The following is a 16,834-nucleotide window of genomic DNA, read 5'->3' as shown; positions in this document are numbered from 1 at the left end:
CCGCCGCCGTCATGACTTCCAAGGTTCGTGAAACCGCCAGGCCTGAAAACTCAAACAAGCACGACACTGTCATTGTCTTTCTTGTTTTCGGGACTTGCCCACTGTGGCGAAGCGTCCATGGGTTCTTCACTTGCTGTCCTGGGCACGACTTTCGCCTACAAATATTACTACCCCAATTGGTTCCAGCCCAAACATCCATTGACGCGCCCCCCTCCTGTGCCGTTCGCTATTTCTTGAGAAGCGATCACAATCCTACAACCTCGAGATACAGAGTTCAGTTTCACATGGGAAGAGGGTAGAGATCTTCCTTGTTCTGTTTGGTCTGGGATAATTCTCTCATCCGCTTCCTTATGCTTGAAGTTATTATCTCGGGGGGGTATCTTGTTGAGACGTCGTTTTTGCTGTTGACATCTGTAATGTGAATGTAGCGGATTGGTCAAAAGTGGGTTGGTTGATGCCGAAAAAGCCAGAGAAATGATGAACATCAGACTTAAATCCCACGCTTTTTCTTTTCAAGCTGAAGTGCTGCTTCCTGCCGCAAGGAGACGCTCCAATACACCCTCGCCACGGACAGGCTCGAAGTAAGGATGGGCCATTGCCTCCTTTGCAGTCAGACGTTCCTGGAAAAACGGACATGGGTTAGTACAAATTGAAAGTGACGAGTGATTGGGATTTATGTCAAAAGACTCACCATGTGATCATATCTCAAGAGCTTGTCCAGGAAGTCGATGGCTTCGTTGCTCACAAACCTCTGGTTCTCCGCCGTCACGAAGCTGTGCCAGGGCTTCTTCTGGAATCTACCCAGGATGTCATCGTACTGGGCGTCCAACTCAATCTCGTACTTGTCCAGATAGTCAAACAAGTCGTCGGTGCCGAGGACCTTGGCGATCTTGACCAGCTGGTCCGAGTTGCTGTTCCCGTGGAAGAAGGGCTCCTTGCGGAAGATCATTGAAGCAAACATGGCCCCGAGGCTCCACATATCGAGCGAGTAATCGTACTCCTGGTAGTCGACCAACAGCTCGGGGCCCTTGAAATAGCGCGACGCCACACGGACGTTGTACTCGGTGCCCGGGTGGTAGAACTCGGCCAGACCCCAGTCGATCAGGCGCAGCTTGCGGTTCTCATGGTCGATCATAACGTTGTGAGGTTTCACGTCGCGGTGCATGATGCCCTTGCTGTGGCAGAAGTCAAGCGCCTTGAGCAGTTCCAAGATGTAGTACCGCACATCTATGTCGTTGAACTTGGGGTAGAGCGTGCGGAAGTCGGTGTTGTTGACGTACTCGAAAATGAGTGATGGAGTCTTGCTCTGTTCATGCGATTACGCCATTGCCATGTGAGCAAGATACTGCCCAAAAACCCGTGCAGGGTGGAAGGAGAGGGACGAGCCAGTGGAATCCGTACCTGTGAGTCTCTAACAACGTCGAGCAGGGCCACAACGTTAGGCCCACCAGCGAGGTTCTGTAGAATCTTGATTTCTCGCTTGATCTTCTTCTTCTTGACCGGCTTCAAAACCTTGATGACGCATTTCTGGTAGTTGACGACGTTGATGCCTTCAAAGACTTCTGAATACTTTCCGCGACCTGCGAGATTGGGTATCCCAAGAGTCAGTCAGTCTGCTCCGGTCGTGGGGGTTTTTTTTTTCCTTTCGTCCGTCTTTCTCTCTGTCTCCCTCCTTTAGATTGCCTTCCCCGCCTTTTCTCTCTAGCCATCTCAAAATGGGCGCAAACATACCGATTTTGCGCACCACCTCGTAGTTCTCAAGCACACCCCAGCTGATGTTGACCGTATCATACTCCCAGTAGCTCCGGGGCATGTTCGCGTTGACATCAGCGTAAACGCGCGCCATGCTGTGCATCGGGTGGTGCGGCACCGCCAACGCACTCTCTAGACGGAGATGGGATCGTCGTGCGCCGCCGGGTGCGGGCGAGCCAGATCGATGTTGATGGTTGTGGCAGGCCGGGGCCGTGATGGACAATCGCCCGGCGTGTCGACGACGATGGCTGTGGTGTCAGGAGAAAGAGGAGGGACGACGACGAGAAATAGAAGCCAAGCAGATGCTAGCTCGGGGTGGCTGGGGTTATTCTCCTCAGCGACGGCCTGACGATCGGGCGAAACCTTCCCACAGATCCTGGGATTGTGAGTGTGGTGTTACCTAGCTTCACTGCGATCCGACAAATCAGGTTTTTGGTCGTCTCTTCCGGCCACTACGGAATCTCGTGATTGGTGCTGCGAAATAAAACCTGTTTGGCTGTTGGATATTGAATGGTGCTACCTAACAATGCGATAGTGATTGATCTAGACTATCTGGGCTTGGACACACACAGCGCAAAGTCACCCAGAGCGCGGCGGGAAGGCGGGGGTTGAAAATTCTGGGTCTAGAGCGTGCCCACTCCCCGAGTACCTCACAATCAAGCACCCTGCCAACCGTAGTACAGTAAAGTACAGTACCAAACCAAGCTTATCGGGCTGCCGTTCAGGCGAGTACCTACTGGACAGCCCACTAATCAGGGATCCACTTCAGCTGGAAAAACAGAGAGAGGAGAAAAAAATATAAAAAAAAATTAAATTAAATGCGTGCCTGATATGGTATGCAGTACTCTGTAAGTAGACCATTTTCCCTCGCGACTGCCCCACTCTGCAAACCGGGAATAAAGGTTGAGGGCGCATACATTGTGGTGCCAAGTGTAGTCATTAGTTAGAATAGTCGCAATTCGGCTTGATACTACTGTACTATGCGCTGTCACTTGTTCTTCTAGATTCAGATCTGGCCGACTTGAACCGACTTGACTAGACTCAAACTAAAACTAGACTACGGCTAGATCATTTCATAAATTCCCATCAGGTCAACGGTTTCGCCCATTTGCAACTTGCAAGATGAAGCCCCGTTTTCAGGTCTCCCTATTGCTCGTTTAAGGCTCAACTCATGTACTAAGAAACGGCACAACTTGGGGGACTGGGAAATTAATGTAATCATTATAATACGGAATGCCGTCTCGAGGCTTGAAAATGCGCCTGCTTAAAAGTGATGTCACGTCCTCTGAAAAAAATAATGAACCACTCACCGCGTAAACCACGATACAGTTTCCCAGTGGTTTCTTACAACAAGTCAAACCCCAGTCCACCATGGGTATCAACCTTTCGGCCCAAACTAGTCTAGACTGGTCTTTCACGTCTTCCAGTCATTGGTACTGTATCATCCGAATTCTGGCACTGAACGATTTGAGAAGTTCCACGGCTTGTTTATTTGCAAACGGACTCCCCTGTTCGCGTCAAACTTTAGCATCCATTCAAAGTATTTCGAGGAACGAAACAAATAAGGGGGATTTGGTGTTGCCAGGTCAGAGAGAAGATTATTGCTCGACATGCTCCTCCCCAAAGGCCCAACCTCAGCAGCCAAGCAAAGCTTGATGCTGTCGTCGGCTGAGCCCCGAGATTGGATTTCCGACTAAGGATGACGATACGATAGATTTCATCATGAAGGCAGGTTATGAACCTAACAGATTTCGAGAGAGGGAAAAAAAAAAAAAAAAAAAAAAAAAAAAGAACACACACCTTTGGGCACCTGTGTTTTCCTTCGGCTTCTCCGTCAATCCTCTTCATAACATACCTGGCGTCGTTTCGCTGGATTTCCTTCATGAGCTGCTGAACCAGCTTCTCCATCGTAATCGAGGTTGTACATGCCAACATCGACGACATCCCATGTCCTCTTGCGCAAGTCGGGCTTGACCTCCTGTCGACGATTTTTGCCTTTACCTCCCTTCTTTTTCTTTTTCTTTTTCGTTTTGGCATCCGTCTCGCCGCTTGGTAGTGATGTAATATCTGTCAGATTCGTGGCTTGATCGTCTTCAATCTCGCCGTCATCCATGTCCCGGGCTTTCTCGGCCTTCCTGCGCTCGGCCTCCAATTCCGAGTGCCTAAAGATTTCTATCTGCTCATCGGTGAGAGTTCTCTTTACTCCATCAGGATAATAGCCGAGTCCATCGCCACAATCGGCTTCTTCGGCGCCGTCATAACTCTCCGCTGACAAGAACTGTGTTGCGAAATGCAACAAGGCGGTCTCGGAGAAGTGTTTGTGATGGAAAGCCTCCAAATCATCCTGCAAATTATTGTTAATAACAAGCTCGGTAATGATTTTGGTATTGGAGATTCTGAAAGGTACCTGCCTGGGTGATAACTGGGAGGTTTACCATGATATCTGGCAAGGGTAGATGAGACATAGCACGCGTAGACCGCTACCGACTAAGAAGAGCTAGCGCGCTTTGAAAAGCACGTACAACTTCCGCCACTACAGCCGGGTCAGCACGCAATAAGTATTTAATAATCCATAGTCGAGTTGCATGAAGAAGAGACGTACGATGTTGCTTCCTATGGGCCAGGTTCTCTTCGCCAATCTGGACGTATCGTTGGCGTGTCTGCAGTCGCTTCACAGCACGTTCGTTGTCATGCGCAGAGGCCGCAGCAGCCCATACGTTGAAATACTTGACCAGTCCGTCAAACTCGCGAAGCAGCTCCAATTCTTTGTCGTTGGCTTTGGCGAGCGCCTGTTCGTACTGCAATCTGAAGTCGTCCCAGTCGAAGTCGGGAATCTGCCCGGGGCTGGTGAAAAGTGCCTCTGGACCGGTGCTTCCGCTTCTGGTCTGAGGTTCGGGGGTTCTGACTTGCGGTCGAGTGCCTTGAGGCTCGGTATTGATGAGGCTGGGATTGAGGATCTGTGTCTCCTGTGAATCTTCCGGGTGATTAGGAGTCCCGGGTGCGTCTGGGGTATGGTGTTTCGAGGACGATCTCTTCTGTGGACTCTCCATAATGAGACAAGTCCCGATCCGGCTTATGTTTTACTTGGGGCCGTTGTACAAGCCAATGGCTATGGGCAGCAGACTTTCGCCAGATAAGGTGGGAATCACAAGGAAACTGACGCAAATTGGTTTAGTCCCGACCCGATTGACAAAATTTACAACGACACTCAAATAGTCGCTCAACAAAGTCGGTGCCGATGATGGAGACTTGAAGAGGGTAGAGAGTCTAGGCCATAAAAGGCCAAGCTGTTCTCGTTATATAAGGAATCGTGCCTATGACTACCTACCTACCAGACGAGTTGAGGTAGGCAGGTGAGGTAGGTAGTCAAAGGCCCAGGTTGCTCTTTGTCCCAATGAGCACGAGCCAGTTCTCTGGCTTTGACAGATGGAGGTGTGGTCGATGCAAGGCATCGATGCCCAACTACCCGGCCTGGGAATGTGAGGAAAAGGATTGAGCTGGAGGCTGATAGGGCAAAAGAGATGCAAAGGAAAAAGATCGCGGCTTAATAGGTCGAGTGGGCCTGAACTAGGATGCGCGTGCAGGTCGCCAGATCAAATGATTGATCTCCAGAAGCGTGGCTTCTTATTGGAAGGTTGTGATGATCAATGTCCCCACTGAGACCCTGGCAAACAACATGGGTTTCTCATTCAGAGCATACGATAAGATAAGGGGCCCACTATAGATCTCCTTTGAACCATGTACCTCCCGTCCTGGTGACGTCGGGGTTTAGTGGCAGTAGAACCAAATCGCTGACTGTTTGGCTGAATGACTGTATCTCGTGCTCGCATCGTCAATTTATCAAGGCCAGGAATTGCTCTGGCCAGAACCATCTCATCCCCTCATCACGAGCTCAAGGCAGTATTTTGACAGTTCTGCTCTTGCGACACAAAATGCCTACATCCACTGTTCAACGATTTCCTTGACAGTTCCCGAGCGGGCGGCTGCGGCTCCGCAATTGAAGGGTCACCGCTTCATAACTTTGCCGGATATACTAGAGATATCCTGCAGGATGTCGTGTTGTATCTGCGGACGTGGGCATCATGCCCAGCGCTTACCATTCCTTTGTCCCGTTGATGCCCGGAACCGACTCTACGAAGGGCGCATAGCTCAAGCGCACACTCTTATTGAGAACGACAGGCTCCAACAGCAGATCAACACCCTCATAGAGCAGCCTCCTCCTACAGCATCAAAAGCATCACGCTCAACCCCCGCGGCTCGCAAGGCTGTCATCGATGACTGGGCTTCAAAGCACCAGGAAGCGATTGAGCGGACGGCGGAGATCATCGCTCAGGCAGACCGGCTGAAAGCAGAGGTCGAGGCCGCGCGTGAAGAGATTAGGCAGCGGAAGAAGACGCTGGCGAGGAGGAAAATAAACCTTGCTGAGGCCACTGATGGCATCGAAGAGAGAAGGAAAAAACAGCTTGACAAGGTCAAAGACAATATCGCGGCGACCATGGCCGACTGGGATCTGGTCCACGAGAGCACCGCTTCGAATCGCGCATTTCTCTGTATGGAAGCTGCACGTCTTTATGGACTACGGCGGTTGAAGAAAGGCAGCTCTGTCAAGTATGAACTGGGTGGCGCTGAGGTTGTCGATTTGCATGCTCTCACTGGTAAGTTGACTCTTTGGTCTACAACTCGCGCTCTCCCCACAACTGCTGCAAACACCCCTATTCTGATTTCCATTCTCTTATCTAATACTAAACAAAATCTACAGGTGTCTCTCCTCAAGCTATAACTATCAGCTTTTCCCACATTGTACACATACTCAACCGCGCCTGTCAATACCTGGCCATCCGCCTCCCGGCCGAAATAATCCTTCCACATGCTGACTATCCTCGGCCAGCAATATTATCAATCACCTCGTCTTACTCTTATAATCACGATGACATACCTTACCCTGGTACAACGGATCAGCAGTCCGAGATCAATCCACTGCCCCAAGACGAGCCTTTTCATCAGCGTCTTCCTCGCGCTCGGCCCCTCTTCATAGACAAGCCTCTGCCTGTTCTCGCCAAGGAGGATCCTGCCATGTACTCGCGCTTCATTGAGGGGGTTGCTCTCCTTGCGCATGACGTCGCATGGGCTTGCTGTTCGCAGGGCGTGCCCGTGGGACCTGAGGACGTGCTACACGTTGGACGCAACCTGTATAATCTACTGATAGGCAATCAGCTGCTACGCGGAGTGAGCAGTAACGATGGTGGTAATAGTACACCTCAAATGGGGCGGTACTCGCACGGCGCTGTCCATTCTTATCTCGGCACCGCTGAAGGTAGCGATTTTATTCGCACCTTCAGACTTCCTAACCCCATCAAGTTGGCAGACAGGCTCAAAAGCAAGTTGAGCAGCGATGCGCCAAATCCGGACTGGGAGCTGCTGGAGGATGACGCTTGGACTTGATGTCAATAGGGCATATTTCATGTTACATCTGAAGGTGTACCTTTGTAGAGTTTGGTGTTCCGATGAGCGCAGTGTATACGGTAGACTTCCACGGTTCCCATTGCAGGATCCCCTTGAGTCCTATGAAACGAATATCAAAAACTACTCTAGACAAAATCCACGAGTCCCTGGTAACTTTCAACGTACTTTCCCGCTGATTGAAGTGCTTTCTACCTATATCTCCTGGGGTTCGGCTTTCTGGACGGATGTGGATTTTATTTACTTCTACGTCCGTCAGTATGTCTTGTTGCTTTCTCTTTCACAACCCAGTAACTCGCCGACAAAATTTAGGAGCAAAAAAAAAAAGAAAAAAAAAAGCTCTGTCACAGTATAAACAAGCCGAAAGGTGACGCTTCTGGTTACATGGCTAACACGCCAAATTTGTTACCTCAGAATCGAGGGTTATGCTGCTAGTCTGTGGCTCAGGAAAAGAACGCTCGTTAAGGCTTCTTTATCTTCACCCCCCTTAACTACCTGCTGTGCAAGCCTCATCCCAACGATCTTAGCAAGGTGTGACAGTAGCCATCATCCTATATAATGGAGCAACTTCAAGAAAAATGTGGTTTGGAGTGATATCGTGGCAAGCAAATACACGAGACTCAAAACTTTATGGACCGAAAAGGATCAAGGACTGCAATAGTTTGGTATCACATTGAAAGGTAACTATATGTGCAGGTGTGTATATGTTCATTCAGGCATCACTTTTTCTTCCTTTTCGTATCGTCACTTAAGCGTAAAGCTTTTTCTCGTAGGACTCCATGTTGACACCACCCTCCAGTTGAGCACTTGCGGTTCGGATCTCGAAACGCACAGTTCCCTCAGCAACACCCTCGTGCAGGGCCTTGAGGCTGATTACACCACAGTCCTGCAAAGAGTGCTTCAGGCCCGCTGCAAGGTAAGGCAGGAACTTGGAAATCGACCTGTTGAAATCATCTGTCAGTCATAATGTACGTCGTTGGGAGGAGTAGCGGAAATCGGGTTCACATACCCGCGATGAGCCACGGCGCCAGAAACGCCCTGTGCAACCAGGACGCTGTCACCCTCAGAAAAGTATCTGGCGGTGCCAGCATTGCTTTTCTGGCTGTCCTTGCCACCGCCGCCAGCCTTCTTGTCTTGCATAGCGTCGATGCTGCCCATTCCGCGGTAGGCCTTGACGAGCTTCCCTTCACGGGAAACGAACGATGTGCCCGGAGACTCGGTGGTGCCAGCGAGCAGACCACCCATCATAACGGTGGAAGCACCGAGGGCCAAACCTTTTACGATGTGACCCACGTTTTGAATACCTCCGTCAGCGATGCAAGGAACACCGAACCTGGCAGCGAAGGCGCTGACGCTGTGAACAGCCGTAGCCTGAGGACGGCCAACGGCCATAACCTCCTGGGTAATGCAGGCGCTTCCGCTTCCCATGCCAATGCGGAGTCCATCGACACCAGCAGCGATGAGGGCGGCGGCCTGCTCCCTCGTCACGACGTTTCCGCCGATGACGTCGAGCCCGGGGAAGTTCTCCTTGATCCACTTGATCATCTCGATCTGGTACATACTGTTGCCCTGGCTGCTGTCCAGAATAACAACGTCTAGGCCAGCCTCAACGAGCTTTTGCAAGCGCACCTTGTCCTCTGGCCTGGTGCCGATGGCAGCAGCGCACAAAAGCTGTTTTGAGTCGGGGAGCTTGGAGGCCAGGGGGAAGTAGAGGTTCTTGTTCAGATCCGAGCGAGAGATCATGGAGACCAGATTGAAGTCCTGATCAACAATGGGCAGCTTGCCCTTCTTTGACTTGGCCAGAATCTTGTTGGCTTCAGCCAGGGTGACACCCGATGGGGCGGTGATAAGGTCAGTGACCATCACATCGGCGACCTTGGTGTTAATGTCGTCCTCGAATTGGATGTCACGGTTAGTGACAATGCCCAAAAGCTTGGAGCCAATCTTTCCGGTTTCTATGGCCATCGGACGTCAGTCAAAAGTCGCAAAATAGGTGTCCGAGTTGTGTATTTGGAAAATGTCCGTCATAAATAAATCTTTGTATCCCCATGACGTTATGTCTATACGGTGGAACGAAAGTTATTGGAAAGAATGTAATAATCATATGGACTAGGGCAAAATGCTTTAGACAGCTCAATAAACTTACCAGTGACAGGGAAGCCGCCAAAACCCCATTTCTCTTTCAAGGCCTTCGCCTCGCCAACAGTAGTGTCGCGGCTGATGACAACGGGGTCCAGGATAAAGCCGTTCTCGTAGCGCTTAACCTTGCGCACCATGTCTGCCTGCTCCTCAGCCGAGCAGTTGTGGTGAATGACACCCAGTCCACCCTGGAGTGCCATGTGGATGGCCATCTCGTGCTCAGTGACGGTATCCATGGGAGAGGACACAAAAGGAGTCTTGAGAGAGATCCTCTTCGTCACCGGCGAGTCCAGGGCAACCTCCGAGGCTGGGAAGCCAATGTACCCCGGAAGCAAGAGAAAATCGTTGTATGTAAGACCTCCATTGGTCTTGGAGTCAAGAAGCTGGGTGATGTCGAGACCATCTCGGGTCTCGTACTCCTTCAAAACATCTTGGGCAGTCTTGAAGTCGAGGAAGTTGGAAGCGCCGTTCACTGACGCTTGGGCGTTTGTTGTAGGCATCGCGAACTGTATATGACTTGTTAGCTTGGGGCGAAGAAGAAGAAAAAAGTAGCTCTTGGCAGCACTAGTTACTCCGCGCTTGGGTGCGACAGGCCACAGCAGAGGCAGGGCGAGGGGCCAGACATACCCAGCTTGTGCAAAATATACGTGTCGAAGAAGAGGTATCAGAAAACAGAGATAGAAATAAATCAGTCTGTTCCAGAAGCGAGGGTGAAGACGACCAGCCAATCCAAATATTAGAGGTTGCCTGGCAGTTTTGGCTTCTCTTCTCCCCAAGGGAGAAGAAAGCGAGGAAAAGTTTCGCCCTCCGATAATTTTTTTTTCTCTTTTTTTTTTTTCCCTTGGTGGTCGAGAGTCACGTCAGGTCCTGCATGGCACACAAAAAATAGGAGGGTCCCTGCTTGGCGGCTCAGGTTAAGTGAGGGGCACGAGGTACCTTCCTGGCTGATGCTTGTGGGAGGTACTGTGCACAGCATGTAACAAAATTTTCTTACTCCACCGGGTCCGGCCAAGGCAGACGCCACAGATGAGAGATGGGAGAAAAAGCAGCCACATCACTGGGGCCCACTTTTGTAACGCTGCACGTTACCACGCGTGTTATTGACAGGGATCAACGCGTGGAGGGGCCGGGACTTGCAGTGGGGTGGTATCGGGCCTAGAAGCAATCCATCTTCCTGAATGGCCGAGTGTATGCCCAAGTGTGGGGCCGCCATAGTGAGACAAACCAGCAAGATTGGTTGTTTCCCCGTGTGACAGGCTTTTGGGAAGTAAACAAAACAAGGTCAAAATCAAGGTCTTGACACCCTACTTCATGGTCCCGCGATAAACGAGGGTGACGACGGACAGAGCCGAGAGAGTCGCATTCCTGACGAGGGAAGCACTCAGCTATCCTTCTTCGTTGCCTTTGAGAGTTTTTTTTTTTTTTTCCCCCGAGCTATCTTCTGTCAGTCCCTACAGGCCGGGCTGGCATTTTAATCGTCATTGCAATTGGCACTGCAATCCGTTAACGCCTTCTGTCTATCGTATTTCAAGGTACGTTGGCTTGACTTTTTGCGCAGAGCGCGCCTATTCCGCCAGCTTCTCTTCTTCTGCTTCTCCAGTACGTGACTGCGTAAAGCCCCCTCAGTCCCACCCGTCTACAGCCGTTTTTTCAACGAACATCCTAACAACCTTCTACTCCAGCGGTGAATGTTGCCAATATTGTTTTTGTCAACTTGTCACATGTCGTTGTTGGACTCCTCCGAAGAGCTCTAATGTCGCCTCTTATCCCTACCTGCCGACATTCCGCACCTATTTGATTTCACCCTCAATCCTGGAAACCGAGCAAGAATCGATCGAGGGCAACCAAAAATGTCGCACCGTCCACACCCGCTACGACAATCTCAAACTGTCGACCCTACCGTTTTTCGATACCCTTCAACGGCATCATCGTCGGCATCATCGGGGTATTCGTTTACCTCGGAAGCCAGCCGAACCAGCATGTCTTCAATAGGCTCTGGTGCCTATGGGTCGCTTGGCCACAGTCGTGCTAAGAGCGAATATGCACGCCCACCGATATCCCTCAGTGCCAACAACTCACCGCGGTCAAACACGAATACGGATAATATCTACAACAATGCTCGCCAATCACTCCGCCCCCTCCCCCAACCGCCTGGCGAAACATCACCTACTAAGCGTAACCCTGGCGATCTATCACCAACCAAGCGTCTCATGTCTAACAGGCATGAGCGCGGTCAGAGTTTAGACATGAGCAAACTCGCCATATTCGAACAAGAGAAGGTAGCCACCCCCGTGCCGGCCCCGCCACCCAGGATGGGGAGTTTGCGGCCAACCTCAATGCTTCTCACTCGATCTGATACGATCAACCGAGGAGGGAGTGCCGCTGTCGCCCATGCCCATGGGCCCGCCTCGCCTCCGCCCTTGCACCATCCGCAGCCAGTCCAACTGCCCGGATCCGATCTTGAGATCCTTGGCCGCTCCTCCACAAATCAACTTCGGACCCTATCGAAACTTGCACAATCTGGAGAGGCCGATGAGTTTGCCATCACGTCACCGGCGCAAGAGGTTGTGGGACTGAAGGGCCGCCGTAGGCTCCAGAGGGCCGACAGATCAAATGCCGGCCGCCTCGGCCAGAAGTCTGGCGGATACGGGTGGGAAGGGAGGAATTGGATGGACAAACAAAGACAGTTTCTCCAGGCATACGAATATCTCTGCCACATCGGTGAGGCAAAAGAGTGGATCGAGGATGTTATAAACAAATCGATTGGCGAGATTGTGAAGCTCGAAGAGGAGCTTAGAAACGGTGAGACTTTGGCAGAGGTGGTTCAAGCGCTGAACCCGGACCGAAGATATCGTATTTTCCGACACCCTCGTCTACAGTACCGCCATTCGGACAACATTGCGATCTTCTTCCGGTACCTTGACGAGGTCGAACTACCAGACCTCTTCCGATTTGAACTGATCGATCTCTACGAAAAGAAAAACATTCCAAAGGTCATCTACTGCATACATGCTCTCAGCTGGCTCTTATACCGCAAAGGAATCGTTGATTTCCGAATTGGGAACCTGGTTGGTCAACTGGAGTTTGAGCACCACGATCTTGAAGCTATGCAGAAGGGCCTGGATAAGCTGGGGGCCAGTATGCCGACCTTTGGTGACATGGGCGCTGACTTTGGGGTTGAGCCGGAACCGGAACCGGAACCCGAAGAAACGGAAGAGGAGCGGATAGACAGGGAGCTTGGGGAAAACGAAGAGTCGATCGTCGAGCTACAAGCTCAAGTACGCGGAGCATTATTGCGAATGCGGCTTGGGGAGACAATGCAGGAACTCTGGGACTCCGAGAACTGGCTTGTCGACCTTCAGGCCCGGATTCGAGGTGATTTTGCGCGCCAGATCATCGACTACCGACTAAACATGAGGCGCTTCGCAGTGAATCTGCAGAGCGCCGCGCGCGGGTTCCTCGTTCGGTCGCGGCAAGCAGAGAGAGAGTACATGTGGAAGCGCTCAGAGCCCGCCGTTCTGAAGCTACAGAGTCTTTTCCGGGCTGCAAAGGTCCGCGATGAGGTACGAGAAGTGCGATCTCAATTGCTAGAGGCTACGGGTCCAGTTCGCGACATTCAAGCGGTTATGCGAGGCTTTCTCGCCCGCAAAGGTGTGCGAACTCAGGTGCAAGAGACGAGTCGCACGTCGGAAGCCGCACCGGGCCTCCAGGCGGCCATTCGTGGAATGCTTCTACGGAACAGGCTTGATCTTGACAGGGCTGTTCTTGCCGAGGAAGCTGATTCAATCTGCAGCTTGCAGGCCGCGGCCCGTGCCTTGCTGACAAGAAAACAGGTCGCCCTTCAACGGGAGTCGCTGGCAAGCTTCTCGGTCCAGTGGGAGGGCCTTCAATCCGCCTCCAGGGGCATGTTTGCCAGGAGCACCGTCCATGCCACCAAGGCGGAGCTCCGGGAACATTCTCCTTCCATTGGCCTCCTGCAGGCTTTTGCAAGAGCCGGGGCTGTACGGCGTGAAACAACCCGGGTTCTGGATGCCATTGCTGTGCACGAGCCGCAGGTGGTTGAGCTTCAGGGCTTGATCCGCGGCGCCATTCAACGCCAGCGTGTTGCCGCCGACTACCAGGGTCTTGAGGAACAAGTCCCTCAGATTACCGACCTGCAGTCTCAGATCCGTGGTATGCTCTGCCGCAAGGAACAAGGCGAGCTTCTCGATCAGCTCCAGAGCAATGAAGAGCAAATCATCACTCTGCAAGCCCAGATCAGGGCTATGATCCTGCGAAACAACCTCGATGTAGTCTTGGCCGAGCTCGAAGAGCAAGAAGAGACGATTGTGCTGCTGCAGGCTGCGGCCAGAGGGGTGATTGTACGCAGGAGGTTCGAGGAGAAGAAGCGTCACTTCAAGGAGAACATGTCCAAGGTCATCAAGATCCAAAGTTTTGTGCGCGGAAAGCTCCAAGGTGAAGCCTACAAGAGCCTAACAACAGGCAAGAGCCCGCCCGTCAGCGCCGTCAAGAACTTTGTCCATCTGCTGAACGACAGCGATTTTGACTTCAACGAGGAGGTTGAGTTTGAGCGGATGCGTAAGACTGTGGTACAACAGGTGCGGCAAAACGAGATGCTGGAGCAGTACATCGACCAGCTGGACATCAAGATAGCTCTGCTCGTCAAGAACAAGATCACCCTGGACGAGGTAGTGAGGCACCAGAGCAACTTTGGTGGCCACACCAGCAATCTGATAGCCAACACCTCCATCGCTTCAGTCAACCAGTATGATCTCAAGGCGCTGAACAAGACGTCGAGGAAGAAGCTCGAGTCGTACCAGCACCTCTTCTACAACCTACAAACGCAACCCCAATATCTGGCACGCCTGTTCCGCAGGATACGCGAGCAAGGCACGGCCGAGAAGGAATGCAAGCGCATCGAGCATCTCATCATGGGGCTCTTTGGCTACGCACAAAAGAGGAGAGAGGAGTACTACCTCCTCAAGCTGATAGCTCGCTCCATTTGGGAGGAGGTTGAGGCTAGCCACATGGTCCAAGACTCACTGCGTGGTAACCTCTTTTGGTCTAGGCTCTTGGGTAACTATTCAAGATCACCTCGCGACAGGAAATACCTGCGAGACCTGCTTGGGCCTCTGATCCGCGACAACATTATTGAGGACCCTGCTCTCGACCTTGAAAGCGATCCCCTCCAGATCTATCGATCCGCCATCAACAACGAGGAGCTGCGGACGGGCATGCCGAGCCAGAGGCCACTCGATGTCCCCAGGGAAATAGCCATCAAGGACCCCGAGACAAGGGAGCTGTTCATTGATCATCTCCGGGATCTTCGTGAGATTTGCGATCAGTTCTTGCTCGCCCTCGAAGATCTCCTTCCTCGACTGCCATATGGCCTCAGGTACATCTGCCGCCAGATGTTTGATGCCTTGTGCCAACACTTCAAGCGTGAGCCGCAGCACGTATTGCTACAGATGGTGGGCAACTGGTTCTGGCGCTTTTACCTGCAGCCCGCCCTGACGGCCCCTGAGAACGTCGGCGTTATGGAGAAGGGGTTGAGCCCGCTGCAGAAACGGAACCTGGGTGAGGTTGCCAAGGTTCTCGGCCAGGTGGCGTCTGGACGTCCGTTTGGTGGTGATAACATCTACCTGCAGCCCTTGAACGCCTTTGTCGCTGAGTCCATGGAGCGTCTGGGCCATATCCTGGGCGAGCTTATCTCGGTCGCCGATGCCGAGAGTACTTTTGACATCGACGAGTTCAACGACCTTTACGCCAAGAACCGACCCACGCTTTACATCAAGCTTGCCGACATCTTCGCCATACACAACTTGATATCGACGGACCTTCTCACCATCTGCCCTAACCGCGACGACATGCTCCGGGAGATCATGCAGGAGCTCGGTAGTGCCAAGAACAACGAGAGTGAGATGACGGCTACCGGCTCGTCCGACATCCAGATGTTCCTCACTCCCAAGCTGCACGATGTCGAAGATCCCGAGGCAGAGATCAAGGCTCTCTTCATGGAGACGAAGCGCTGCATTCTGTACATTATTCGTGTCCAGTCGGGCTCAACCCTCCTCGAGATCTTGGTCAAGCCCGTGACGCAAGAGGACGAGCGCAAGTGGATGGCCGTGCTACACGACGATTTTAGTGACGGCGGATGCACCAAGGGAGCTTATTCCGACGTCAATATGGTCGACGTTACCCGTATGTCTTATCTAGACCTCAAGCGCACGGCACTCGAGAACGTCATGAGACTAGAGCACGCCGGCAGGATCTCCAAGCACAACCACTACCAAGACATATTGAATGCCATCGCGCTCGATATCCGGACCAAGAGCAGAAGGAGAGTTCAAAGGCAGCGCGAGCTTGACGGAGTGCGCATGACGCTGTCTAATCTTCACGAGAAGGCAAAGTACCTAGAGCAACAGCGCAAGAGCTACGATGATTACATTGAGCAGGCCATGGCGACTCTGCAAAATAGGAAAGGGTAAGTTGACTAATGACACCGACCTGCCACTCTCCTGGATTAAGGCTAACCTCGTTGATTCATCAACTTTTAACAGCAAGAAACGCTTCCTGCTTCCATTCACAAAGCAGTACAACCACCAGCGCGAGCTCGAGCGTAGCGGCCGGGTACCCAAGTTTGGATCATACAAGTATAGCGCTCGCCAGCTCGCCGACAAGGGCGTACTCGTCAGCTGGGCGGGAGTGTCGGACCGCGACCTGAGCCAGATCAACCTGACCATCTCTTGCGACGAGGTGGGTGTGTTTGCCATCGAGGGCTCGCGTGGCCACATCCAGATCCCCGGCGCGAGTGCCTTGGTCCCTATTGAGGACCTGCTGCAAGCCCAATTTGAGTCGCATCAGTTCATGAACCTCTTTGAGGGCAACCTGAGGCTCAATGTCAACATCTTGCTGCATCTGCTTTATAAGAAGTTTTATAGGACACAATAAATGGTTGGGGTCAATGGACGGTTTCTGAAAACAATGCTTGGGTCGGGTTCTGGTGCATATAAGGAGCGGAAACAGGGGTGTTCAGGCAAAGTGTCATTTGTCTTGTTGTCTTTTCTCTCTCTTTTTTTTTCCCTCTGGGAGCATTCTACGATAAGGTGTTGTTTGTCTTTCTTTCTTCCTTTGTCTTCTTCGTCTTCTTTTCATTTTTTGTTCTTCTTGTCCTTCTTTTGCTCTTCATGGGCCTGTTGATATGTTTGGCGCACTATAATATTTCGTAGTTGGGAAAGGGTGAGGGAGGACAAGGCACCTGGGGTTTATGTTTTTGCCTTGTTCAGTTTGGGCATAAAATCGTCGAGACCAGTCATGGAGCATCAAACAGACATACAGAGAGAGGGCAGCATGATGCAATGGAATAAGATCTTGCGTCTTTATTTATTTATTTACATTCTTGGCCCCGTCTCTTCTGTTGTGTTATTTGTGCGTGTGTGTGTGTGTGTGTGCTTTTTTTTTTTTTTTTTTTTTTTTTTTTTTG

General features: G+C 51.8%; 5 protein-coding genes across 5 annotated transcripts; 2 read left to right on the top strand and 3 right to left on the bottom strand.

The window, feature by feature from the left end:
- Positions 1–512: 512 nt before the first annotated feature.
- PpBr36_05624 (uncharacterized protein) lies at positions 513–1,846 on the bottom strand (the record flags this gene model as incomplete). The annotated part of the gene is made up of 4 exons (XM_029892777.1): positions 513–620; positions 692–1,306; positions 1,402–1,580; positions 1,732–1,846. The coding sequence occupies 4 exons, from the start codon at positions 1,844–1,846 to the stop codon at positions 513–515; spliced, it is 1,017 nt and encodes a 338-aa protein (XP_029746501.1).
- Positions 1,847–3,193: 1,347 nt separating this feature from the next.
- On the bottom strand, positions 3,194–4,802 carry PpBr36_05623 (uncharacterized protein; the record flags this gene model as incomplete). The annotated part of the gene is made up of 4 exons (XM_029892776.1): positions 3,194–3,445; positions 3,608–4,159; positions 4,275–4,285; positions 4,355–4,802. The coding sequence occupies 4 exons, from the start codon at positions 4,800–4,802 to the stop codon at positions 3,194–3,196; spliced, it is 1,263 nt and encodes a 420-aa protein (XP_029746498.1).
- A 1,001-nt stretch (positions 4,803–5,803) lies between these two features.
- On the top strand, positions 5,804–7,194 carry PpBr36_05622 (uncharacterized protein; the record flags this gene model as incomplete). The annotated part of the gene is made up of 2 exons (XM_029892775.1): positions 5,804–6,407; positions 6,512–7,194. The coding sequence occupies 2 exons, from the start codon at positions 5,804–5,806 to the stop codon at positions 7,192–7,194; spliced, it is 1,287 nt and encodes a 428-aa protein (XP_029746499.1).
- Positions 7,195–7,960: 766 nt separating this feature from the next.
- PpBr36_05621 (uncharacterized protein) lies at positions 7,961–9,851 on the bottom strand (the record flags this gene model as incomplete). Its single annotated transcript, XM_029892774.1, has 3 exons — positions 7,961–8,153; positions 8,222–9,167; positions 9,359–9,851. 3 exons carry the CDS (start codon positions 9,849–9,851, stop codon positions 7,961–7,963), a joined length of 1,632 nt encoding a protein of 543 aa, XP_029746496.1.
- Positions 9,852–11,201: 1,350 nt separating this feature from the next.
- PpBr36_05620 (uncharacterized protein) lies at positions 11,202–16,302 on the top strand (the record flags this gene model as incomplete). Its single annotated transcript, XM_029892773.1, has 2 exons — positions 11,202–15,835; positions 15,912–16,302. The coding sequence occupies 2 exons, from the start codon at positions 11,202–11,204 to the stop codon at positions 16,300–16,302; spliced, it is 5,025 nt and encodes a 1,674-aa protein (XP_029746497.1).
- Between the last annotated feature and the right edge of the window lie 532 nt (positions 16,303–16,834).

The sequence above is a fragment of the Pyricularia pennisetigena genome, assembly GCF_004337985.1.
Source record: "Pyricularia pennisetigena strain Br36 chromosome 4 map unlocalized Pyricularia_pennisetigena_Br36_Scf_6, whole genome shotgun sequence".
Lineage (NCBI taxonomy): Eukaryota > Fungi > Ascomycota > Sordariomycetes > Magnaporthales > Pyriculariaceae > Pyricularia > Pyricularia pennisetigena.
Note: the sequence above shows the minus strand (reverse complement) of the source record. Positions and strands in the feature narration are given on the sequence as shown.